The sequence below is a fragment of the Gobio gobio genome (genome assembly GCF_949357685.1).
Source record: "Gobio gobio genome assembly, chromosome: 17".
NCBI lineage: Eukaryota > Metazoa > Chordata > Actinopteri > Cypriniformes > Gobionidae > Gobio > Gobio gobio.
In genome coordinates this window covers 34,871,145-34,898,173 of record NC_137110.1, presented here as the reverse complement: position 1 = coordinate 34,898,173, position 27,029 = coordinate 34,871,145, and the positions used below count along the sequence as shown (strand labels likewise).

At 40.3% G+C, this 27,029-nt stretch overlaps 1 protein-coding gene across 1 annotated transcript in view; it reads right to left on the bottom strand.

The window, feature by feature from the left end:
* Positions 1 to 27,029, bottom strand: part of tns1a (tensin 1a) — a gene marked incomplete at its 5' end in the record, with an annotated part of 114,394 nt that overhangs the window by 45,504 nt on the left and 41,861 nt on the right. Inside the window, 2 exons of the mRNA XM_079841012.1 lie at positions 3,345 to 3,382; positions 24,564 to 24,678. Of these exons, the coding sequence (XP_079697138.1) occupies positions 3,345 to 3,382; positions 24,564 to 24,678 (153 nt within the window). The remainder of the gene's footprint in view (positions 1 to 3,344; positions 3,383 to 24,563; positions 24,679 to 27,029) is intronic.

Sequence of the window (27,029 nt, the reverse complement as noted above, 5' to 3'; positions counted from 1 at the left end):
TTGAAAAAACTGCCCTTTAGGATGTACTGGCACATTTTCGAAGTAAGGTATAATGTACATCCAGTTGGTTGTTATAGCAAAATGCAATTAATTAATTAAATAATTGGGTCTTGTATCACCCTAAACAGGTTTATTTTGTCATAAGAGCCAGCTGGATGTACATTTCCTGCTTGTTACACAGTTCGTTTCCACATACATACCTAATTTGACAAAAATTGATTTGAGATTAAATATTTTATTAGCTTATTAAATGCAAAGCTTCTAGACGAACAAACAAGTTCAAACAATACAGACATTTAAGGGATAATGTACATTACAGTAGGCCTACTTTTAATACTGAAGTAAAATTGTTTTACTATGAATATAATCGACAACTAAGGTGCAAGATGGCACCAGCTGCGTTTGAATGAAACGAGAGAGCCTGTATGATATGGGAGACGTGAAAGAAGTACCAGCCTCAAATACCCAGATGAGCGGTGACTATACAGCATTGCTATTGACTAATTGACCTTGGATTGTCGTGACTGCCCAATCAGAATCAACCATTTCAGAGAGCCATGTAATAATGAAAGGTTTCTTTTTGCCTTCATTGATCGGACATCGATTGAGAGACAGAAAGCAATAGGAGAGAGAGGAACACAATTTTAAGAGTTATTCACTGGTAGTTTTCCCCTTTCGCTGATTCACGACTGGTTTCAGATTGAATACGTTTTCGGTGTCATAGATGGATCTTGTCTGTGTCGTAACCAATCTCGATTCTCAGCCAAGATCAAATATGTTGAATGGAGAATGATGTTTCACATCTGCTGCAAAGGAGACATTTTTCACCTTAGATTTCAATCTGTTCCTCACATAATGCGCTATTTTATGACTTCAGAAGTAGTGCATGGGTTGTAAGGAAAACTTTTATGGATTCTTTTTAGGTGTTTTTGTCCTTTTTGGAGCAGGACAGACATGGTTACTATGATTTTTCATTGTGTTAAAATTCCACTGTAACCTAATGAACCTGAAAAATAATGGTATATAGGTTATGACATGAAAGTAAGTACAACTGAATAGGATCTGGATCTTTAGGATGTCCTACAAACAGTTGTTTCCAGATAACTTTCAAATATCTTATAAAAAATGTCTTAATACAAACTAACGTTTTTACCAGATTCAAATCTGCTTCACTTTAATCAATTTGTTGAAAGAGCAATAATACACATCAACACATTAAATAACACATTATATTAGCAGTTCATTAACAAAAACGACATAGCAATAAAATGTATGAGACTTGTGAAATACATTAAACTCTTGTCATTGACTTAAAACAAAATGTACCAAGTAAAGAACAAGTTCATAATACAAACAATCTACTTCTACCACCACCTAAAATATTTATCTCTTGATTACTCTTTTCCAAGAATGTCTGAAACAGATGCATATTCCTGGTGGCACTGCTTCGTGAGCCATCTGTCTGGTAAAGAATAAATGTGCACCTCTCTCTCTCTCTCTCTCTCTCTCTCTCTCGCTCTCTGTGTGTGTAGCCAACACCTGCTGCTGACCAATATTTACGAGCTTGTTATACCCAACGATGCGTGTGACGATGAACCGTAGTGGGGCCTCATACAGTTTGACTTCATACAGATATCTCCATTGTTTTCTTGGTGTTTATGGTTTCCAATCCATGAGAGTCGTTTTTATCTTGCAGTAGAAAATACATTTTAGGTTGATCTGTGTTTATAGACCTTAAAATTTACACTAAACCTATCAGTGATGTAGTTACATTTTCTGTGTCCTTATCCATAAACACTTCTCTCTACAATGTTAAAAGGAGATATCAAATTTGGCCTACAACATACTATTCATAAATGTATTGTCTTAATTCATGGCTTTGTACATCATTCTGAAACAATGTTGTAAGACAAGACCAAGTTTGTACATTATTTGCTTTTAACTAATGCTTATATATAGCAACCTAATACATTTGACTGATTTCAAGAAGTAAGGTATAGTAACGTGGTACAGTTGTAACACTGTGAATCATGCAAGCTCGAATGCATCCTCTCTCTGCATGGAAATTTAGACTGCATAGTCTACATCCCTTCAAAAGCATTCAGGGAACTTTTTGGGCGTATGTTTTCCTTTTCTTACTTCTCTTTTATTGGGAATCAAAACTGTGCCTGTTTATGTTATTGATTTGTCTTCTTTAATTTCCCTAATTTCCTTCATTCCCAGGAAATCGAACCCATGACCTTGCTTTTGCTAGTTTCAAAAAAATACATCCTCAGTATTTTTTATTTAAATGTAGGCCTCAGTTAAAACTGTATTCTGTCTACCTTAGTATTTTTCTAAGTTTTCCTCAAGCCACAACTGCAATTCAGGTCGCAAGAAGCGCCACGGCACCAAGTGCAGCCCAAACGGCTGTCAATCAGAATCATTAGAGCTTTTTTTATGGACTGCAACAATGCTTCACAACATTTTAAAAAGGCAGGATCTGGATCTGGTTGCATCATCATCTTGCTAAATTTGAAGCTAGCTATTTTGCTAAGGCAATGCGATAACCTAATTTTTAAAGAATGCTAATAAAACTTGCAAAAATTAGATTAGCAGCAAAAAATGGTCATGACATGCACGTGTACAGTGTAACAATTAAACAATTATCCTGAGTTCAAAACAACTTAAACCTTCAGTTAAATTTCTCATTTGCATATTGTTCCATGTTCAGCCATGTTCAGATAAATACAGTGTGCGAGTAGTTTAAACAACCGGCTTATTTCGCACTTCCGTCTCGGTGAGTAAAAACGTTGACACGTAAATCCTGATTAGCTGTTTTACAACACATATAGCTTCTGTGACTGTATGAAGCTATGATACGAGGCACATTCTGTCAAATTTCTTTATTGGTCGCCTGTTGTTTGCTTGTTTATTAAGTTCTTAACAACATGTAAGCATCAGGGCTATTTACATGGCAAACACAAGGTCAATATCACAACCCATACAATTTGAATTATTATATAAAACATTTCAACTTGACAAGATAGAAAATCTCAAATACATTGGGGTTATACATTCTGCAATTTTTTAGTTGTCTGTTGAAAACACTGCTTTGTTTCACACGTTTGAAAGGTTAACCCTGCTCATTTCATAACCATATAGGTAAAAAGTGGACCATGTCTTCAAGTGTGATTTTAACACACATGTACACAGAGGTCAATAAAGGTCAATTAAATAAAACACACCAAGAAAATCCTGTGTCAAAATCGAGCATGATACACAGCCAGAAATAGAAGATATTCTTTTGTAAACTTATTTTTAAATAAATTAAGAAAAATGTGAAAAATATATCCATGATTTACCTTTACCTCACATTTCTTATGGCAGGACAACTTGCACACTGCAGGAAAAGGAAAGAAAGAAAATGCATTAAATGTGATCATAGAATTATTGGATTCAAATTTCAATATACAATAATTTACTTTACATTACTGTACCAATTCACACTACAAAAGTGCTTTGTAAACATAATCTGATCTGTGTTCTACAAGACAGGTGCAAATAGCCATGACTAATTTCACTAGCTCTGCCAAATTTTTTTTATTTGCTCTGAGTACAAATATCCTGTTACTTCTATTTACACTTTATGTGAATAGCATGTCATTGTTTGTATTTAATGCAAACAAGATGCTATTTGTTGCTATGTATGTTTGGTGCAAACAGTATTTACCACTATTTACACTGTAACACTATTTACAGTGAAAATAGCATGTCCCTTGCAAAAACATTTCTTTGCGGCTAACTTATGGGTAATTTGCGGCAAATCTGCAGCAACCTAAAAGCAGAGTTTGGTGAGGCACTTTAACTTCATAACAAATTATATAAATGACAAAAATATGAAAATAGCATGAAATTTATGTCAATAGATATGAAGTATACTGAAGTTCTGCTAATGTGACAGTTCTTCAGATCTACATGAATCATGTAAGTGGTTTTTTTATTCAAACAGCAAATCTATCTATCTATCTATCTATCTATCTATCTATCTATCTATCTATCTATCTATCTATCTATCTATCTATCTATCTATCTATCTATCTATCTATCTATCTATCTATCTATCTATCTATCTATCTATCTATCTATCTATCTATCTATCTATCTATCTATCTATCTATCTATCTATCTCTGTCTGTCTGTCTGTCTGTGTCTGTCTGTCTGTCACGCTTGTGTCATTTTTAATCTATGTCCCTCTTATTCTCCCATAATTTATATTTACTTATGTAAGTGAGGTTTTCATTTTAGTGATTGTAAATAAGCTGCCTGCTGATGATGTTAGATGTGATTAGATGAATAGTCATGCTCATATTCTGTATCAGCTGTATATATAGATTGTTTAGAAACTCATTTATTTACCAGTTGATCCTGAAAGAGAATGAAGCCTGCCCCTGATACTGAAGTCATTGGCAGTCTTAAAAACATGGCTTGTAACAACTCTTGAGAGGTTCCAGCATGAAGGCCCAGGCTTCACCATTCACAAACTCATGGAGGGACTTTAAGAATCATGTGATCTGTATGGCAAGACATCAACAGCATTTAAGTTAAAATTAATAAAAATCTGAGCAATGAAATGAATAACACATGCTTAATGTTCCGTCACCCCATGATACAGTTTAGTTTCACTCTCTTTTTCAGTTCATTTTCAGATCATCTGAAAATGAAAGATGCAGACTTCAACAAAGAAGTGAACTCGTACCTGTAGGGGAGTAGTCATGCTTAATAGGATATGTGAATAAAAAACAAGTAAATGAATGAATTTATAGTATTTAATGGTTGAGGAGAGGTTATAATATTGATTGTTTATCTTGATTATTTAATATAATTTATTGAATTAAAGCTAATCATTGCTTGTAAACTGAATTGTTTTTATATGACAAATATTTTTAGAACTTTAGCACATAGTGTTTGATTTTTGTTGTTGTTGTTGTTGCTTTGTATTAGAATATGTATTTGTCAAGAGATAATTGTTTTATATATGTATTTATATGTATTTATATATATCCAAACCTTCAATGGCTTAAAAAATACCTTGAACCTACACCAAAAAGTAGAAGCACCTGTATACACTCATGTTCACCACAGACTTGCCACAACTGTCTGCCACAAAGTTGCTGCAAACTGTTCGCCACTCAGCTAATTCGCATGTAAAAAATAAAAATAAAAAAAAGGAATTTGTGGCAATTTTCACCATAAGTTTGCCACAGAGGTTTGTCAGAACACTATATTTTTGCAAGGGATAGGTTCTCAGTAAACATCCTGACTGTACCCTCAAGTTTCAAATCATTACATAAAATACCGTCAAGGAAAAAAAGGAAAGACTGAAGAAATCTCATGAGCAAAAAGATTAACTTTACTGATTGTGAAGTAAAGATGTTAAGCAAGGGAAAGAAGATGGCTAACATGGTAGGCAGTAAGATGCCATTCAATAGTGAGTCAAATAAATATTACTGATGTAGCAAGACGGAAATTAATTTTGTTAGTTATAATTCAGACGCAGAGTGTAAGGATATATATGCTAAGGAAACTGCAATTATGGAAACAAATCAACAGAAATGCATAGAGAAAGAGGCTGGTCTGTGGAATAACCAACGACCACACTGAGCACAGGTTATTGTAAGAAACAGGACAATAGAGACAGCCAACAAGAATATGAGGGATTTGCAGGCCCAACATGCAGATGTCCCGAGTGCCACGAAGGTGCACAAATGGTGGAGCGACCAGGGCCGAACTATGAGCAAAGAGGGTATCAATGCAAAGCATGGTGCAGATGTCGGGGAGAGCGGAAGTAGCCTGTAACTCATTAACCCTCATATGTCCTTAGTTTCCTGTTTACACTCAGTGCATTTGGGGTCAATATGACCCCAACATTTAATAATACATATAATATATTATTTTTTTTTGTTTACTTCTCATCTATACAGTAATGCTGTGTTTTTGGATATACAAAGTACTTTTGTACCTATTTACCACACAATTCCTCAACTATACCATTAGCTTGCATGTGAAATATTAATTTTTTATGAAAAAAATACTTAAATGATGATCTAAATTAAATATAATTTGTTTCTGGATATTGATCTAGGTGTTAGCTGTACAATTCTGCCATCTGTTGGTCAAAGACAAACCTGAAGGAATTACAATTTAAGAAAGAAATTGTTTTGTCCATAGAGACCCAGCAGAGGGCAATAGAGATCCATTCATTTTACTGGATGTGGCCAACTGCTCATATCATAACTTTTATGATACATTTTGTGAATTTTTGTATAAACATTATACAAGACATTAAAAATAAATATTCTTTCAAATAGTAGAATTTTGGTAGTTTTTGATGCGTTTTGAAATGTCTGTTTTTACAAAATACCACAGAAATCGCCACATAAGAAACACCTAAAGTTTCTCTTGAATCAAGCAAGTAATTTAAAGTCTCCAGGAGAGTGTATTTATTTGCCATACTGCCACAGAATGAACTGTGTGCAGGACACCAAAGACCCTCTTGTATACCTTTCGTGTAGGAACAATTTCTTTATTTTCAAAACAAAGTTGCAGCTTAGATCTCAGAGTAAACTTTCTCAAAGTCGAACAGGTTAGTTACCTTTCATCTCTCCCTTGCTCTCTCTGCATGTGTGTGTGTGCATGCATTAGGTCTCACTGATTCACTCACGTGTTCTACATTTGATAGCTGATTTCATTTGACAAATTATTTCATTTGCTGATTTCTGATTTCATTTGACAAATTCCATACAGATGCTCTTTGTGACAGTCACACCTCTCTCTCTCTCTCTCTCTCTCTCTCTCTCTCTCTCTCTCTCTCTCTCTCTCTCTCTCTCTCTCTCTGTGTGTGTGTGTGTGTGTGTGTGTGTGTGTGTGTGTGTGTGTGTGTGTGTGTGTGTGTGTGTGTGTGTGTGTGTGTGTGTGTGTGTGTGTGTGTGTGTGCGTGCGTGCGAGTGTGCTGTGTGTGTGCGTGTGCGTGTGTGTGTGTGCACGCATGTGTGTGTGTGCGCGCCCATGTGTGTGTGCATTAGGTCTCACCCCTTTTATCTTAGTTCTGCATTTGTGGCTGATTTTATTTGGCTGTGGCAGTCATACCTGTTTGTGTGTATGTGTGTGTGCGTGTGTGTGTTTGAGTGAGCATGTCTATTCTACATTGCATTTTTGCTCTAGTACCAGGCCTTCATTTCTGTGTGGAAATTTTCAGATTTATGCTGGAATTATTGATTTTATTTGTCAATTTCTAAAAAAAATGCTTTCAATTGGAGTCACACCTGTGTGTGTGTTTGTGTGCGTGAGCATGTGTGTGTGCAAGTGATCATGTTCGTTCTACATTACATTTGTGCTATAGTACCAGGACTTCATTGTGGTAGGGACATTTTCAGATTTATTCTGGATTTATAGATTTTTTTTGACAAAAGAAAAATAAAAAACAATTTTTTTTTTTTTTTTCCCATTCATTTCAATGTGGGGTCATATTGACCCCAAAGGTCATGAGTGTGACTTTTTTTTTTTTTTACATACCTTTAGAACAACCGAATCAAGCCCAGATTTTTTGTGTGTGTATGGTTAGATAACTTTCCCTTCCTTTCCCTTATTCCCCTGAGATATAGGGAACCATTTTTTTTTAACTAAAGAAAAGTCGATTGGGGTCATATTGACCCCAAAGCACAAATGAGGGTTAAGTAAAAATAAAATGACATAAATGTGTCAAAAAGACACATACTGAAGGTATACAAGTCAAAAATGGAGGGGGAGCACAGTGCACAAGACAGACAAACAAGGAAAAGTGCAAAGAGCACACCACATACATAGGAAACAGAAAAGAGATTCACACAGATGAAGTGAGGAACATACTGTAAGTTGCTTACAACACAACTCTATCATTACAAAACTATAATGATAGAGCCAATAAATAACTCAGCACCCATACTAAAGCCTGACAATTCAGTGAGACTATGAGGGGACTACAAGTTGACCACAAGCACTTCTAGACTCTTGCCACAGTTCTGCCAAGACTGCAAAGAGCAGAGCTACAACTAAAATGAGAAGCACATTCATGGGAATGGAGGCAATGTTCAAGGACACAAGGTGGAAACTGCAGAGCTGAAGGTTCTACCAATGTCTCCTATTCTCCTCTTGTCTCCTCTTGAGTGTTGAACAAGAGGATGCATTTGAACAGTCAAAAGAAAATATTCAGTCAGCAGAAGCCTTAGTCCACTATGACCCCCAAAGAGAGCTGATTGCATGAGACCTCACATGGGTATGGGTTAGGGGTAGTTTAAAACAATAAGTCAGGCAGAAAGAAACTGATCACAGTTAGACAAGAAAGGACTCACGGTTACATGTGGAGTATTATATTTCCTTAAAGCTACATTAAGTAAGCGTTTTGGTTCAAAATGAAAAAAAAAAAAAATCTTGACAAAAAATTATGAGCAAGTGTCACGTGTATGTTCTGTTTTGATTAAGATTTACTTGTTTTCTGTTTCTGTGTGCCGTGTTAGTTGGTTAATTAGTTCTTTAATCCTTTGTTCCCTGCCTGTTTGTTTCCTAGGTTACAGATTTATTAGAGCCCTCAGTTCAGGGGGGTGTTTCAGAAAGCAAGGTTAACTTACCATCACATATACCTTGAACTCTCGGTTGATTAACTCAAACCTTGCTTACTCGAGGTATGCTGGTTCCAAAAATGCATCCAGGAGTAGGTTCAGACAACCCAGAGTATGTTCACGGTTAACTCACAAGACATTCTCAACAGAGCGACGAATCGATCCTACTTATTTTGTTTAATGGCAATTTACATAACCTACTTAGTGCACATCGCCACCTATTGTGGTTGTGCAATAATTTTTTTCAACCTTTTTGTTTAATAAGTCATCTTTATTCACTGAGAATAAGGATTATATTGTTTGTTTGATGCTAATTAATTGAATGCAGATCCATGTGTGAGATGACAATAAAATAAATAATAAATATATTTGAATTGAATTAATATTAACATTAAAACATTACCTTGTTATAATAGTGAATTAATATATTAATAGAATTAATATATACTATATAACTGTAACAATATAAGACATTTATTTATATTAATATAACTATATTAATTATATAACACGCATCTGAATACCTCTTAAGCAAACTAACCCTGGAACATAACCTACTCTGGAGCAGGTTATGTTCAGAGAGTTACTATGGCTATTTACATACCCTGAAAGTTACCTCCATTTTTGGAACCGAAAGTTGAGGTTATCCGCTTACTTTACTCTTAAAAATACCTGGGTATGTCACATAACCTACTTTCTAAAATACCCCCCATGTGTTGTTAACTATCTTGTTTAGCTTCTTTGTTTGCCGTGTTTTTAAGCCCTCAGTTTCTGTCTGTTCCTTGTCTTGCATTGTTCAAGTTCTATGTGTTATGTGGTTGTACATTCTCCTAGATTTTCTCCTGTTTGGTGTGTAGAGTATTATATTAAAATTATCCTTGAATATCTCCTTTGTTGTGCGCTTTGTTACAGCCACCTACCCAGGACAGAATACAAGACTGAAACAAAGAATGAAGTAGCTATGGATTTACCAGCAGTACACATGCTTTGTCTGGGACAACAAGTAAGAACCCTCGAGGTCTGCACAAAGTATTTTTTTACAACTGCCATGTCTGAAGTTGTTTCCTGACCAATAATCAATGACATTAAGGTGTGTCACAAATGAAGGCCTTATGTGTGGTGACCAAACTTAGAGCATAATGTGGAAAAATCCTGTTTGGAATAAAGAAATATTGCTGCAGAAGCCCAACTTTATTCTTGAAACTAGTCTGAAAAACCATGTTAAAGATTGCATGTGAACTATTTTCAAGGGGGAAATGTTTGTCATCCTCAAAGTGCCGCCACCTGGTGGAACCGTCCACGTCTCCCATCCAAGGCATGTAAGACAACGGCAGCCCTAAGGCTTACAGTGCCGCTGGACAGGCCAAAGCACTCAAAGAGCTGCACGAGGGTAGTTCTGACTGACTTCGCCTTCCGTGGAACAAAATTCATGGCGCAGGTAAGAGTCACACTACATTTACTGCTTCTACTTTGGGACGTTATATTCCCTGACCGATCTTGGATCTGCGAGTCTTGAACCGGGCCCTTTACAAGATCCTGTTCAAGATGCTATTGCAGAAACAAATCCTTACTTGCATTTGCAACCGACACAGACGTTTCTTTGATTTGCTTTCAAGGATCAGGCATACCAGTATACATTCCTCCCCTTTGTGCTGTCCCTGTCTCCCCGCACCTTTACCAATATCGCGGAGACTGCCCTTGCCCAGTTAAGGGAAGTGGGCATTCGCATTCTGAACTACCTTGCAACTGACTAATTCTAGCTCACTCTTGAGATCTGTTATGCAAGCACAGGGACCTGGTGCTCAAGCAAGCTCTCCCTTGTGCAGAGCATCTCTTTTCTCGGTATGGAGTTGGACTCGGCCAATATGATGGCGCGTCTCACCCACGACCATGCGCAGTCGGTGTTGAACTTCCTGAATGCATTCAGGGGGAAGACAGTGGTTCCACTGAAACAATTTCATTGACTCCAGGGGCATATGGCAACCACATCTACGGTAACAGCACTTGGATTGATGCATATGAGACTGCCTCAGCAATGGCAGCATGGTGAACTGAGGAGCATACATCCTATCGAGGCAGGGGTTGAGATCTGGAAACTAAGGGTCTGGCTCCTGAGAGGTCCCATAGATTATGATCTTCCAACCAAGGTTGAGACAATTCTGATTTTTAGAGCCCTTTCCACCAGGAAGCAGTATGGCTTAAAATGGCAACTCTTTGTATCATGGTGTGGACAACACCACCTGAACCAAGGCAACAGCCCGGTTGGTTCAGTGCTGGAGTTCCTTCAAGTACACTTGTCAACATGTTTGACCCTGTCTATATTAAAGGTCTATGTGGCTGCCATTTCAACTAGCCACATACCTTTATCCTCTGGTCATCTGATGTCTCGGTTCTTGTGAGGTGCTAGACAGCATATGCTTATCTGCAGGTTACAAGTTCCTTCCTGGGACCTAGCATTGGTCCTGGGAGCATTAGCAGAAGCAACATTTGAGCCATTGGCTCTTACAATATTCTGACTCTTAAAGGGGCTTTCTTATTAGTATTGACTTTGTTAGAATTCTTATTAGTATTCACAACTTCTTTAGTAGTCTTGAATAAATGAATTTAAGTTCATACAACAAGATTTCAACAAATCATTTCAAGCTAATTAGATTTTGTTGGAAAAATTTCATTTCATTTCATGGAAAAGTTTTCCTTAATTTAATTAAGTTCGTTCAACAGTTTGTTTGTTTTTTGTGCAAGATCGGCATCTCATTCCTCTCAGAGAACCGGATTACATACATTTGCTCTGGAAGCAGAATAATTTTTTAGAGCTGCTTCACAGCAAAATTTGAATCTCATATTCGATGAAGTTTGCATAATTTATTCTGTTTCCTGTTTATTACAGTTAAGCTGCTTTGAAACAATCTAGATTGTATAAAGCGCTATACAAATCAAAGCGCCTCTAATTCTCACTTGCATGACTATGTGGAGTTGGATGACATAGTTGCTGAAGCTCATGGGTCAGCAGTTGATTTCAACAGCAAACTTTTTGATAAACCACAGTATAAGACCCTTAGGTTTTGACAACTATGAGCAGGGGTTATACCAAATGTTTAGGAATTATCCAAACCAGGTGTCAAGGAGGATCAATGTTTTGGAATGGCCAAGACCTGAATTCTATAGAAAATCCTGGACCTGAAGAGGTATGTGCACAGCAGATGCCCTCACAATTTAACAGATCTGGGACGTTTTTGCAGAGAAGAGTGGGAAAATATTCCCAAGCCAAGATGCCAATTTATCTTTGTTTCATTTATACACCCCATCCCCCCACCCCCAAACCGCATTGAAACAGTGATCCCAAAACCCTAAAATGAACTGAACCATGAGAAATGTGAAATGTTTCACCCCTAGCATGCACCATGTAAAATTTTATAACTAAACATATAATTTCAGTCATGACAACTCTCAGGATAAACGTTTAGCATGTTATTATGGATATGACAAGATAGTGGAGTTGGTAGCAGTGGACTAAATCTGCTTACACTGCTGATGCATAGCAGGTACAAAGCTGTGCAACTCCTAACACATACAGAGACATTCTGCAGTGACTAAGTTGACATACTGCTGTGGTTGCACGAATATACACGTGAACATAAAACACAACCCCACCACCATCACCGCTCCAGAGAGCCATGTTATCAACCTACCCCAGGACCTACACCATCAAAGGGTTGCCCCCCCCCAAAAAAACCCAAAACAAACCATGCTGTGTATTGTAAATATTATAATGATATATATCCTTAAAATCATTGTGTAAGTAAAACAATACAAATGCAAACGGGGCAAAACAAATTGTTTTAAGTTTAGAAACATTTTGAGTCCCCCTCCCTTGTCTCATAGTGCTTTGGCCCACTGCCTGCTTTCCCCACTGCAAAGTTCTTCACTAGTTGTGGAACTCCAGTAAGGAGGCTGTCAAGGCTATTTTATTCACTTTAAACATTGGATGAAGTGATTATTTTCTCTTTAATGGAGATGACACTGAGTCATTAATAAATGACAAAAAAATTATGATAACCGATGTATTTTCCACGAGTCCGTTAGCGATTATAACATTACCTTGTTTGGTAGCTTGTTTAATACCGTAGCTTGTTGGATAGTAAGTCACCCACTACAAGTAACATTTTCATTCATACATCAGTTATGTATGAACTGTAGGGGTGTAACGGTACACAAAACTGACGGTTCGGTATGTACCTCGGTTTTGAAGTCACGGTTCGGTACAGCAGTTTTAAAAAATTGCTTTTTAAATGTATTAAACAGTGGTGAAAAAACTGTCTGACCTTAAATAAATTCAATTATAACTAAAAGTTTCTTAAGGATAATGCTGTAAACTAGGAGCCCTTACTTGCACATTATTACTACAATATTAAAGGTTGACAACAGAGCCCAAACTATGAGCCTAGATTCAGCTGATATTCATGTTTAGATATAATAATAAACACTCAAATAACACATTGTGTGCAAACATGTAAACTTCACATAAGGCAGTTCCCTTTCGAGGGAACTCGCACTGCATCGGAACAACGAATTTGGGGACACTCCCTAAGCAACAGCGTATCTGAATGAAATCATGCCAATCCTGATTGGTGTTGCGTCATGACGTAGCTATGACGGCATACCCGGAAGATACATAAGGGGAGCCTGTGCATAGTAACGACAGTTATCGCTCTTCAGCATAGCGCTCTCTGTGAAACTGTCTGTCTATTTATTGTTGTTTGTCAAAAAGTGAAAGTGTGTGTGAAATGGTGACTGAAAAGTGAGAGAGTTTAAGCAGTGTGTGCATCCGTGTCCCCGTTACATGTCGGGCTCGGATGCACACCTGCTGAGTGTGCAGTGTCTGGGTGTTCAGCATGCTCGGGTGGCTCTCGAGGGAGCCGCTTACGAGCATTATATGAAAGCTGACATTCAGGCTGCTCCGCTCTCGGCTGGCCGTGTTCGATGAGGCCGGCCAGCCTCGTGAGCTCCGTGGATCGGTCCCGCATCCGCTGAGGCTTCTTCCCCCGGAGCGGAGGACCCGATGCTTGAGCGGTCTGATTCTGAGGAATTAGACATGCTCAACATCGAGGCAGTCGAAGTTATAAGCACTTTTATATGTATGCAAGATTCTATAAGCGCGATTGCCGAGGCAGCGCGCAGGTAATGGGTCTGCAATTAAAGTGAACACACGCGATCGGTGTGCATGAGATACTGGTTGGCTTAATGGCTTGAGCCACGTTGCTGAGGCAACGTGTGGGTTACGAGTCCATATAGTACGATAAAACAGTATCGTCTGATGATTATGGCTGCATTTAAATCTGAGGATTTAAATGAAATATGATCTGACTCTGAGGAGTTAGATATTCAGCCAGTCATTCAGACCATGTTTCACCGTATTGTTTGATACTGTTTGGCTTTTTTCTCGAGGGATGAAAGCCAATTGTATTATGACGGCTTGAACCACGTTGCTGAGGCAACGCGGGGTTTATGAGTCCATATGAATACAAATAAAACAGTGTCGTCTGATGATTACAGCTACATTTAATTCTGAGGAATTAAATTAAATATAATCTGACTTTGAGGAGTTAGATATTCAGCCTATCATTCAGACTATGTTTCACCTTATTGTGGCTGCATTTAATTCTGAGGAATTAAATTAAAATATTATCTGACTTTGAGGAGTTAGATGTATTTTTATTCAGCCTGTCATTCAGATCAGGTGGCACGGGTTTGGTGATTATGATGGCATTTTAATTCCGAGGAACTGAGTGTCATGTTATCCGACTTTGATAAGTTGGATACTTTAATTCTGTCACCCAACTGTGTTTAACTTGTGATCTGGATATTCATCTAAGATGGAGCCCTCCTGAAGTTGGTGTCGTTCTCGCCGCCTTGTTGCCTGCGGGACACATCAGGTTCAGGCAATTGCTATTCGCAGTATCTGCCCTAGTGTTGCGGCCCTGTCGAGCTGCTCCCTTAGATGAGGCCCCTGCTGGCCAGCCCCCTCTCCCGGGTAGGAGCGACCGAGGTCGTTTTCCCCCAGGAGCTCTCGGGAAATCAGTGCTGTGTTCCCGCTGTCAAAGACGCTTCGCGCCTCACTGATTTCCCGTGCACGCACGCCGCCTTCGTCGCCTCCAATAGGACTTGTGACTGGGCAGCGAACGTGTGCGCCCACCGAAAATCATTCTCGACTGCTCCCTGCCGGTTAGCCGCTTCAGGGGGTCGGGAACGGGTTTCGGTTGACACCCGAGGCCAGCCTCGAGAGGCTGGTTCCCTTAGTAGATTATCTCGGCGCATGGTCATGCCTTCCGAGTGTGTCTACGTGGGTCCTGCAGACTGTAGAGCTGGGTTGCAGGCTTCAGTTCGGTTCTCCTCCCCCGAAGTTCAACGGGGTGGTCCGGACTGTGGTCGGCCCAGAGCAGGTTCGGGTTATGGAACAAGAAGTACAGCCCTGGTAGCCAAGGAGGCCATAGAATGGGTCCCTCTGGCAGACAGGGAGTCCGGGTTCTACAGCCGGTACTTCATAGTTCCTAAGAGGGATGGCGAGTTGCGTCCAACTTTAGACCTGAGGTACTTGAATCGTTCTCTGAGGAGATTCAGATTCAAGATGCTTAGCAATTCCTCCATTGTGATTCAGATCCAGTCTGAGGACTGGTCTGTCACGATGGGTCTGAAGAGGACGCATACTTCCCTGTATCCATCCTTCTGTGTCACAGGAAGTTCCTGAGGTTCGCTTTTGGGGGCAAAGCGTACCAATATCGGGTTCTTCCAGGCGGCCTAGCCCTTTGAGACTCTACACGCAGTAGCGTGTTGACGCCTTCTCAGAGAACTGTGTTCCTGGGAGTCGTATGGGATTCTCTGCGTTGTGGGCACAATTGTCTCCCGCACGTATCGAGTCCATACGGGCGGTGGTCTCTAAAATGAAGCTAGGCCACAGCATCACTGTGAAGCAGTTTAAGAACTGCTGGGGCTCATTGCGGCTGCGTCCAACAGAATATCTCTTGGCCTGCTGCATGAGACCCTTACAGTGGTGGCTGGGAATCAAGGGGTTTTCCTCGAGGGGAAAACCATTCTGTATGATCAGGGTAACGCGCAGATGCCTTCGTTACCTAGTCATATGGAAGAAACCTTGGTTTCTGTCCCAAGGGCCAGTGTTGGGAGCGTCCTGTTGCCGGAAATCCGTTTCAACAGACGCCTCCCTCACTGGCTGGGACGTGGTCATGGCGGCCGCTTGGCGAGGTCCGTGGGAGACCCGGCATTTCTCCTGGCACATCTAATGCCTGGAAATGCTGGCGGTCTACAAAGCTCTGAGGAGCTTTTTCCCGGACCTCAGCGGCCACCATGTCCTGATACGGAAGTAAACCAGGTGGCTTTCCTTGAGGGGAAGTCCATTCTGTATGATCAGGGTAACGCGCAGTGGCCTTCGTTCCCTAGTCATATGGAAGAAACCTTGGTTTCTGTCCCAGGGGCCAGTGTTGGGAGCGTCCTGTTGCCGGAAATCCATTTCAACAGACGCTTCCCTCACTGGCTGGGACGTGGTCATGGCGGCCGCTTGCGAGAGGTCTGTGGGAGACCCGGCATTTCTCCTGGCACATCTATTGCCTGGAAATGCTGGCGGTCTACAAAGCTCTGAGGAGTTTTTTCCCGGACCTCCGCGGCCACCATGTCCTGATACGGAAGTAAACCAGGTGGCTTTCCTTGAGGGGAAATACATTCTGTATGATCAGGGTAACGCGCAGTGGCCTTCGTTCCCTAGTCATATGGAAGAAACCTTGGTTTCTGTCCCAGGTGCCAGTGTTGGGAGCGTCCTGTTGCCGGAAATCCGTTTCAACAGACGCCTCCCTCACTGGTTGGGGCACGGCATCAGGGGGGTTTGAGGTCGCGCCCTCTATGCAGACTGGCGCATCACATCCTCCTGTGGTCCCAAGGGAAACTGTTGTCCATCAGGGCAGTGTATGTCAAAATCAGGAAGCAGACATCCTGTCGAGGCAGGGGCTGAGGCCCGGGGAGTGGCGACTCCACCCAGAGGTGGTGGAGGCCATATGCGAGGGGTTCGGTCCAGTGGAAGTGAACCTGTTTGCGTCTCGAGAGACGTCCCACTGTCCACTGTGGTTTTCCCTCACGCATCCAGCCCCGCTGGGGTTGGATGCCATGGTTCAGACGTGGCCGAGGCTGCGTCTGTACGCATTCCCCCGATTGCTCTGCTCCCGGGAGTCCTGGCAGGGTCTGGCGACACGGGGTCAGCCTACTTCTGGTAGCACCCCGTTGGCTGACTCGAGTTTGGTTCTCGGTTATCATAGCTCTGCTAGCAGGTCAGCTGTGGGAGATTCCTCTGAGGAGGGATCTCCTATCTCAGGGGGCGGGTACGATATTTTACCCCCGCCCGGAGATTTGTAACCTTTGGGTCTTGCCCCTGAGGGAGCCGGGTACCTAGAGGCTGGCCTATCGGCAGAGGTGATAGACAACTTACTCAGTTCCAGGGCTCCGTCTACGAGGAGACTGTACAGCCTCAAGTGGAACGTATTTTCCACTTGGTGTAGAGAGTGTGAGGTGGACCCAGTTAACTGCCCAGTGGCTTCAGTGCTGGAGTTCCTCCAAGAGCGTTTCTCTGCAGGGCTTACCCCGTCCACACTCAAGGTGTACATGGCTGCCATTGGGGCTTTCCACACACCGTTGGGTGATGGGCCTTTGGGTAGGCACCAGTTGGTTGTACGGTTCCTCCGTGGGGCTCGGAGGATTAGGCCTGCGGCTCGTTCCAGAGTCCCAACCTGGGATCTGGCAGTGGTACTCGAAGGATTGGCTGAGGCCCCCTTCGAGCCGCTAGAGTCAGCGGACCCAAAGAACCTGACCTTTAAGATGGCCTTTCTCTTAGCCATCACTTCTCTGAGGAGAGTGGGGGACCTTCAGGCCTTGGCGCTTACGCCGACTTGCCTGGAGTTTGTCCCTGGCGGAGTAAAGCCCATCTTACATCCTAGGGCGGGCTACGTGCCCAAGGTACCATCTAGTGTGGTCAGGCCTTTGGTTCTTCAGGCATTTCATCCTCCGCCTCACGTGACGGCGGAAGAAGGGATACTTCACCTGCTCTGCCCGGTCAGAGCTCTTATAATATATTTAGTGAAGTCTGCACAGGAGATCTGTACAGCTGTCTATAGCTTGCACCTCCCTGCGACGCCTGGTGCTAGGGTGCTCCAGTCCTAGCTGTGCCCGGTCTCCGGCTTCACACTAGGGCAGGCGCTACCCTCGGTGTGGCCTAGTGGGTACTCGTTCCCCAAATTCGTCGTTCCGATGCAGTGCGAGTTCCCTCGAAAGGGAACGGCTCGGGTTATGTATATAACCCTTGTTCCCTGAGAAAGGGAACGAGCACTGCATCTCGTCGCCACACCTCGGCACGCCTGGAGCGCATGCTTCATCGCGATTACTGCCGTTACTATGCACAGGCTCCCCTTATGTATCTTCCGGGGTATGCCGTCATAGCTAAGTCATGACGCAACACCAATCAGGATTGGCATATTTCATTCAGACTTCAGATACGCTGTTGCTTAGGGAGTGTCCCCAAATTCGTCGTTCCGATGCAGTGCTCGTTCCCTTTCTCAGGGAACAAGGGTTATATACATAACCCGAGCCGTTTTTGCATTAACTCCTAAATCTAATTATAAATTGTGTTTTTTTTTTCTCCAATTCGTTGTTGAAATATAATCATTTAGTGGCTGTCATTTTCATGACAGATTTATCTAAACACATTAAATAATCAAGACATCACTAAGTAGAATTTATATATATATATATATATATATATATATATATATATATATATATATATATATATGTATATATATATATATATATAGGCTAATAGTGTGCATTTATTTAGCGAAAGAGTTGATTTCTCTAGTGAACTAACAGCTGTGGACACTGAATGACTTCTGAGGTAAATGATGCTGCGTGACACTGTTTACAAGCTGTTTGACGTCTTTCCACGGTTGAAACACTGATTGAGCGATTACACGACATATGATACGTTTCAGTAATTGTTAATGTACCCTCAACATACCTTAAGATATTAATTCATGTTTATTCTTCTGGAAGAGATTATTGTGTTCACTCACGCGCGCGCGCCGCGGCCGCTTGAATTGACGTGCCTATACAGTGATCAGTCGTCACATTAAAGAGCGTCAAAACGGCATTTATCATTTGAATTTCGTGATGAAATGGACTGAATACTTAATATGTTCCAGTGGGAACTAGGATTGAAGTGTGTTCCGCGCTTAAAACAAGCCAACTGTTAACTGTTAAAGATTGCATTCGAAACCGTTCGGTACACACGCGCACCAAGCCGGAAGCCCTGTACCGAAACGGTTCGGTACGAATACGTGTACCGTAACACCCCTGATATTAGGCTAATATTATAGATTTACCGTTGTGTTGGGTTTTGCTCAATATGATGTTAAGTGGCAGATCAGTGGGCTTGCTGCAGTTGAATATCTTAGAAAGAAATGTCCTCTGTACCAGACGAAACCTAAAATACTATGTGGAGGATGCAAGATCATTTAAAGGGTGGGGGCTATTTCATGCATTCTGACTTATTTACACTGTTAAAGAGTTTGATTCTCAAGCTAAACATAGCAAAACTTTCAAAACATGAGTTGGATGTATGACGGCACAGAAAAACTCACAGAATGAGTTTTTCGGTGCCAAATACACTCCTTCAGGATTCTAATAAGTTTCGGAAAGTTTTTTTTTAGTATGGCCCTGTATGATGTCATAAAGGACGGAATTGCTTGTATGGGCACTTCTCCTGGATGAGCACTAGGGGTGCACCGATCCGATATTAGGATCGGATATCGGCCGCGATACTGACAAAATAGCTGGATCGGGGATCGGAAAAATGAACAGATCCACAAGCCGATCCAGGTGATTTTTTTTCTCGTCGCAGCAGAACCTACGTCATTCGTCAGCTTCACGTTTGTCGCATGCTAGAAGCAACATGGAGCGAGCCAGAGAGTTGGCTGTGTGGAGGAGATATTTCACGCTTGCCACGCCAACTAGTTCGTCGGCTGTTTGCAATGCCTGCAAAGTAACTTAAATGTTTCGAGGGGAGGTGGTATTAATGCAAAGTCAGGGTTTTTCCTGCATTTAACATTTTTTGGTGGCCGCCAAAACAAATTTTTGTCCTGCAAAGCCTAATTTGATGAGTTATTGTGATTTACGAGTGATGCAGAATAGATGCTGCGCTTGTGACTGAGCGACAGAGAGTACGATCAGAGAGCTCCTCCCCCGCGCACACTCTGGGTCTTCAAAATAATCAGTGTTAGCTGTTAGCTCTTTCTCATATTTCACATATTAATCCAAATCAATAGGTCGGAAGACCGATACCATGTTGCACGTGACACATTTGGACAATTTTGTCCTTTTCTCTGACCAGCTGACATAAACCATTCTGTCAATAAACGGGAAACAAATTATATTCAGTTATGAAGTGTTTTCTGTGTGTTGACATCTTTCACGATGTTCTTACCTGACGAGATTCGCACACAACGCGTCTGCTAATGTCCAATTCGTGACCTAATGTCTCCTTTGAACCGAATCATTTTAACGACTGGTTAGAACAACTGATCTGTCCAACACTGAACTCACAAATCAGTTTATTAATTTACTCAGAACGCATCTGAAATGAGAACACAAGTGTGCTTACCCAATTTAGCAAGAGGGGGTAGTAAGAATTATTTTTTAATTATCAACAGTATTTCAGCTTATTTCTGTTGACAATGTGTAGTAAAATAAATAGGCCTAGCCTACAATCATTTAGACTGGAGTGAGGTGAAAACAGAACAAAGTTGTTATTAACTAGCTGATAATTTTTATCAAATTGCATATGGCAGAAAATTAGGCTATTTGTTAATTTTTAATGCTACTTTTTAATATTGATATGATTATATACCAAAACAATTATATGTAGTGTAAAAAAATTGGTGTTTTACCAATACACTGTTTTTGTTTCCACTGCTACATTTTATTTATTTAAAGAAGTTTGATTACATTCTATTTTAGATTTGAATGCACAATTGTTTTTTAAATAAATAAGAATTCAACAATTTACATACATCTGTTATTTTGTCTTAGTTATGTTTAGTTAGTAAAGTCTGGTGCCTTTAGTCTCTTCAAGGAAGGTATAAGGTGGAAGATATACAGTTTATTATTAATTCAACAATAGTATCGGATCGGTATCGGGTATCGACAGATACACAAAGCCCAGTCATCGGTATCGGGACTGAAAAAGCCGGATCGGTGCACCCCTAATGAGCACGTGCGCACATCAACCAGAGCGAGAGCAAGAGCACGTCCATCAACGAGCTTTGTTCGGGTTAAGGACAACGCTATCCTTTTGCTCTGAGACCACGAAATCAGTTCACGGTTTAATTTACTGTTTAATGAATATATAAAAAATAAAAAAATGGTGTAAATGTGGTTAAATAAAGGCTTTTGACTTTTGACACATTAAGCCATGTAAGGGCCGTCATCCCTTAACAGAACTCAACCATACAAGAATTACATATAAGGTTAACATATGGGACAGGCCATAAGTGTATTTATTATTTGTTTTATCATTATTCATATTTTATTATTTTTAACACTTTGGGTGGAATTATGGCACTATTTTTGTTTATTTCTGGCTAATAAAAAGTGGAGCAGATTTGGGCCGGCAAACACGATCTAATTTGGGCCACACTTCAGCTGTTTATATGGGCCAGATCTATGCCACAGGAAATTTGCTGACTGGGACGTCTGTCTTGAGCATTTAAAAATATGCAGGTCGTGCCGAAGTTTATGCTGGATTTAGTGCATAAATCATTTTGTTTACACATTGGATGCTTTGTTGTTATGTGTATGTTAAATAATGCAGTTTAGATGCATTATACTGGCAGCATATCTTTACTTAGGGCATTTGGAAACCAAGCTTGCCTCTTTCCAACTGTAATCGCTTGTACTGTACCTCTGATGATTATATTGCATGTGTGATGAAAAAAACACAGAAAAAAAAACAGATTAAACAGTGTGTAGTGTAGTGGGCACGTATGGGGTTAGAATTGTTGCATTATTCCGAATAAATAGATTGAGATTCACAAATAAATGTAAAGAGATTCACAAAAATGTATCCAAATTCACAATTAAATAAAGATCCACAAATAAATGTAAAGAGTTTCACAAAAATGTATAAAAATCACAAATAAATTAAATGAGATTTGCAAATAAATAAAAAAATATTTACAAACTCTGCCTGGCATTTATTTGTGAATCGTTTCCTGTGCATTTGTGAATCCCTTTCTGTGTATTTGTAGACCCGCATTTGTGGATTTTGAAAAATTTCTAGCATCAAGACGTGCAGACAAATCCACAAACAAGTAGACTCCACCTACTGTCTACTTAAGCCAATCAGATAACAGCCATTTGCTATGACCCGATTTGCTTTACAATCAGGGTGGTCCTGCTCATTCACCTAAATTGGCTCAAATAAGAGGTATAAGGCCCATCAAATTTGTACAGTTTAAGATGTTTACAATTTGGAATTTGTTATACCATTAGACTGTGTATCAAGCCAAGTCACAGTATTATATTTTATGAGCATTTGAAAATGCCAGAGAAACAGCACTTTACATCTTTGTTATAGAAACAACGCATTATGGAAGAGTCACAGTATTCAAGATTGAACAGAAAAGCGTCAATAAGTAGCCGACTAATGAATAACTGGATTCAACTTGTGATAAACATGCAAATTTATGTAATAGGTGACATTACTGTCACACAACAGCCAACAGCTTTTCCCAGTTCTCAGTCAAGCAGTTTTAATGATGCATATGAACAGCTCAGTTTATCTAACGATCTACAGTCCATTATAAAATTTAAATACATGTATTACGATTCCCCTTTGTTTGTAGACAAGTTATAGGTGGGATCTCTATGAACGTGTGACAGGTTGTTGCATTTCAAAGAGACCAGATGCATTTAAAAGTGAAATGCCCAGCAGACAAGCGATTTGCATATTTATTTATCGGTTAAAACACTTGATCACACAAATAATACTTCATATGAATCAGACGTAATAGTTTTTGATTCTAAAAGTTACTTACAGCGTCCAAAATAAAAGCAAATATATATTTTCAGCATTTTAGTGCCAGAAGAATACAGTTCCTTTCAGGGGTGTAAAAGGAATCTGTTCCTGCCCCATGCTATGATTGGTCAGCAACATGATACGATTGGTCAGCGGAATCTGATTGGCTTAAGTAGACGGTGGGGGAGTGACATGTGAAGGCCAAGTATGGTAACCCATACCCTGAATTTGTCCTCTGCATTTAACCTATCCAAGTTAGTGCGCACACATTTGGAGTAGTGAGTAGTAAACACACAACAAACCGTGGACAAACGCACCCGGAGCAGTAGGCAGCCATTTTGCTGCAGGGAGCGATTGGGGTTTAGGTGCCTTTCTTACGGGCACCTAAGCCAGTATAGAGAATCGAACCTGTAACCTTTGGGTTAGCAGACTCTCTAACCATTAGGCCACAACTGCCCCAAATGTTTCAAAATCTACAAATGCAGGGATCTACAAATGCAAAAGAAGTGATTCACAAATGTGTGCAGCCATCCACAAATGCACAGAAAGCAATTCACAGGGTTCGTAAAATAAAATTCCAGGACTTTCAATGAATTCAAGCACTACTTTTTTGGTTTTCAAGGATACAATCAGAGATCACACTTATCAAACAATCTTTTTCATCTTTCAAATTTTAAAAAAGGTAAATATATAAATAAAAATAAACTAATACATTTTTAAAGTGCATCACATGCAACGACTGTGTTAACTTTAACCATTGAAAGGATACTATGACAAAGATATCGCTTTCCTTATTCAAACAGTTTTTCTCATGATTGACCTAACGAATGAAAGCTGTATAATACTTGGATATTTATATGAGCAATATCATGCTCAAAGCCATACAAAAAGGCTCCTATATCAGACAGGCTGTAGCGTTAATTTTGCGTGAAAAGATTAAACACTAATTTTACAGTAAATTCAGTAATTCAAACACCATATTTTCATAAATATTCAAGGATTTTTCCAGGATTTAAATTTCAGAAAGTCAAATTGAAGTACTTCAAACACTTTAAGCACCTTTTACGAATCCTGAAAATCCCTGATAGAGCTTAAACAAAACAAAATTGTTCATGTTTTCCATCACTTGTTGCCTTTAACAACAGCATAATGGTGCAGAGATTCTATGTTCTTTGTTTGAAACAAAGGGAAAAATGATTCAATCAATCATTAAAAGACAGGAAAACTAAAGGGCGTTCACAAAAAGTAATTAGAACTATTGTCTTTTTAAATGACAAGTTTTGATGGAGAGAGAAATAAACTTCACTGTATCACAAATGTTATCAATTAGTAGACAAAAAAAGAGGAGGAAACGGGGAGTGCGATGGTGGAAGGAACAAAAGAGTAACGGATGGCTGGTGAGTTTGTCCAGCTCTGTGGTGTTTTTGCCAAGCTAGCTGCCCCACTTCAATCTTGTATGTCTGCTCAGAAAGGCCTGTTTTTTTGCCACTAGTTCCTAGGTATGGTAAAAAAGCAGACTAATTTTAACAGCCATGGTGCTACCAGTTTTTTATATTTGTATGACTGATAGTTTGTGCACAGATATAACTAAATGTAATAATAATATGGGTGTTCTGTTCTTTTTCATTTTTATAATAAACATTTTGTATTAAAAACACAAATTCAATAACCATACTTTGACAACCAGAGATAATGAACACAGATCTTTTGATGAGCTATCCAAGGACAACCTGGTGCTGAATCCTAGTATGTTACCAACATATTAATAACCTTATAGAATCTCTTCTAATGGCAGTACTGACCTTTGCAGACCAGGCCCTCCTTCGTCAAAGCCTGCTTGCATACTGCACAACTCTTTGCCTTTTTGAAGGTCTTAGACTTGAAGGTGTGGGGATGTACAGCCTCAAAGTCTTCTGGCTAAAGGGGCAGAGAGAGAGACAGAGAGAGAGAGAGAGAGAGAGAGAGAGAGAGAGAGAACACTTTCACAAGCTGAACAAGGTTCATCAGTGTAATTAAATTGAGACCTTATATCTCTATTTTATGACAGTGCTATTTTTAAGGCTCGTAAAAATTGCACAGCTAATTTTAAGTGATGGCAGATCCTGTATTGTTTTATTGTTAGAATGAAATCAAGGAAGTCAACATTACAGTTACACACACAAAAACAAACACTACACATGTAAGTCCCTGTACCGCAAAGCCATTTTGTCAAGGTAATGTAAAGTGTGATCCTCAGCATTTTCAGCTGTACTATCTCCCTAAATCTTAATGGCTTTTTGTCACACATTGACAAGACCATTAAGCTCAGGACGGCAAAGCCTGGCATCAGTGACCTTGGCTGTAGAAAGCCAGAGAAGGGTGGACACTCATTGGACATTTACTAAATCAACTCTATTTACTTAAGCATTAGGACCATCAAGTACAGCATTCACTCAGAATGGGAAAGATTTTCGTCTAACAGTGACCTTGAGGAGAGGCATGTGCATTTATATGCACATGCCGTCACATCAATAAAAGAATCATTATGAATAGAATGTAAGAAAGAAAGAAAAACACATTTGAAGAACAATCAAACAAGCCAAAAAAAAAAAAAAAGATCATGTGCATGCTGCACATACAGTTTTGGAATCAAACAGGTCAAATAGTTATCATGGGACACCTCCAAAACATATTTCTGTTTTGAGAGATTGGCATGGTAATGGATGTGGCAATGTTAATGTATTTGGTCTTGGAGGAATATACAGGTGCTGGTCATATAATTAGAATATCATCAAAAAGTTGATTTATTTCACTAATACCATTCAGAAAGTGAAACTTGTATATTATATTCATGTATTACACACAGACTGATATACCAGTATTTCAAATGTTTATTTCTTTTAATTTTGATGATTATATCTGACAACTAAGGAAAATCCCAAATTCAGTATCTCAGAAAATTAGAATATTGTGAAAAGATTCAATATTGAAGACACCTGGTGCCACACTCTAATCAGCTAATTAACTCAAAACACCTGCAAAGGCCTTTAAATGGTCTTTCAGTCTAGTTCTGTAGGCTACACAATCATGGGGAAGACTGCTGACTTGACAGTTGTCCAAAAGACGACCATTGACACCTTGCACTAGGCAGGCAAGACACAAAAGGTCATTGCAAAAGAGGCTGGCTGTTCACAGAGCTCTGTGTTCAAGCACATTAATAGAGAGGCTAAGGGAAGGAAAAAATGTGGTAGAAAAAAGTGTACAAGCAATAGGGATAACCGCACCCTGGAGAGGATTGTGAAACAAAACCCATTCAAAAATGTGGGGAGATTCACAAAGAGTGGACTGCAGCTGGAGTCAGTGCTTCAAGAACCACTACGCACAGACGTATGCAAGACATGGGTTTCAGCTGTCACATTCCTTGTGTCAAGCCACTCTTGAACAACAGACAGCGTCAGAAGCGTCTCGCCTGGGCTAAAGACAAAAAGGACTGGACTGCTGCTGAGTGGTCCAAAGTTGTGTTCTCTGATGAAAGTAAATTTTGCATTTCCTTTGGAAATCAGGGTCCCAGAGTCTGGAGGAAGAGAGGAGAGGCACACAATCCACGTTGCTTGAGGTCCAGTGTAAAGTTTCCACAGTCAGTGATGGTTTGGGGTGCCATGTCATCTGCTGGTGTTGGTCCACTGTGTTTTCTGAGGTCCAAGGTCAACGCAGCCATATACCAGGAAGTTTTAGAGCACTTCATGCTTCCTGCTGCTGACCAACTTTATGGAGATGCAGATTTAATTTTCCAACAGGAATTGGCACCTGCACACAGTGCCAAAGCAACCAGTACCTGGTTTAAGGACCATGGTATCCCTGTTCTTAATTGGCCAGCAAACTCGCCTGACCTTAACCCCATAGAAAATCGTCTCGGTTACGTATGTAACCCTCATTCCCTGAAGGAGGGAACGGAGACGTACGTCGGAACTGACCGACGGATTGGGATCTGTTTTCAGAGACCAATCTACTTTGAGTGTATAAAAATGAGCCAATGAACATTGACATGCGGTTCACGCATTCCACGCACCGCTCCGCGTCGCGGGTATAAATACGGAAGTGGAAGTGCTGCATACCGTTTTCAACTGAGGAGCCGAGATAAGTAGCTCGGGCCTTCAGCTGAAGCACAGCACCTGGCGACGGGACGTACGTCTCCGTTCCCTCCTTCAGGGAACGAGGGTTACATACGTAACTGAGACGTTCCCTTTCAGTTGGTCACGTTCGACGTACGTCGGAACTGACCGACGAAT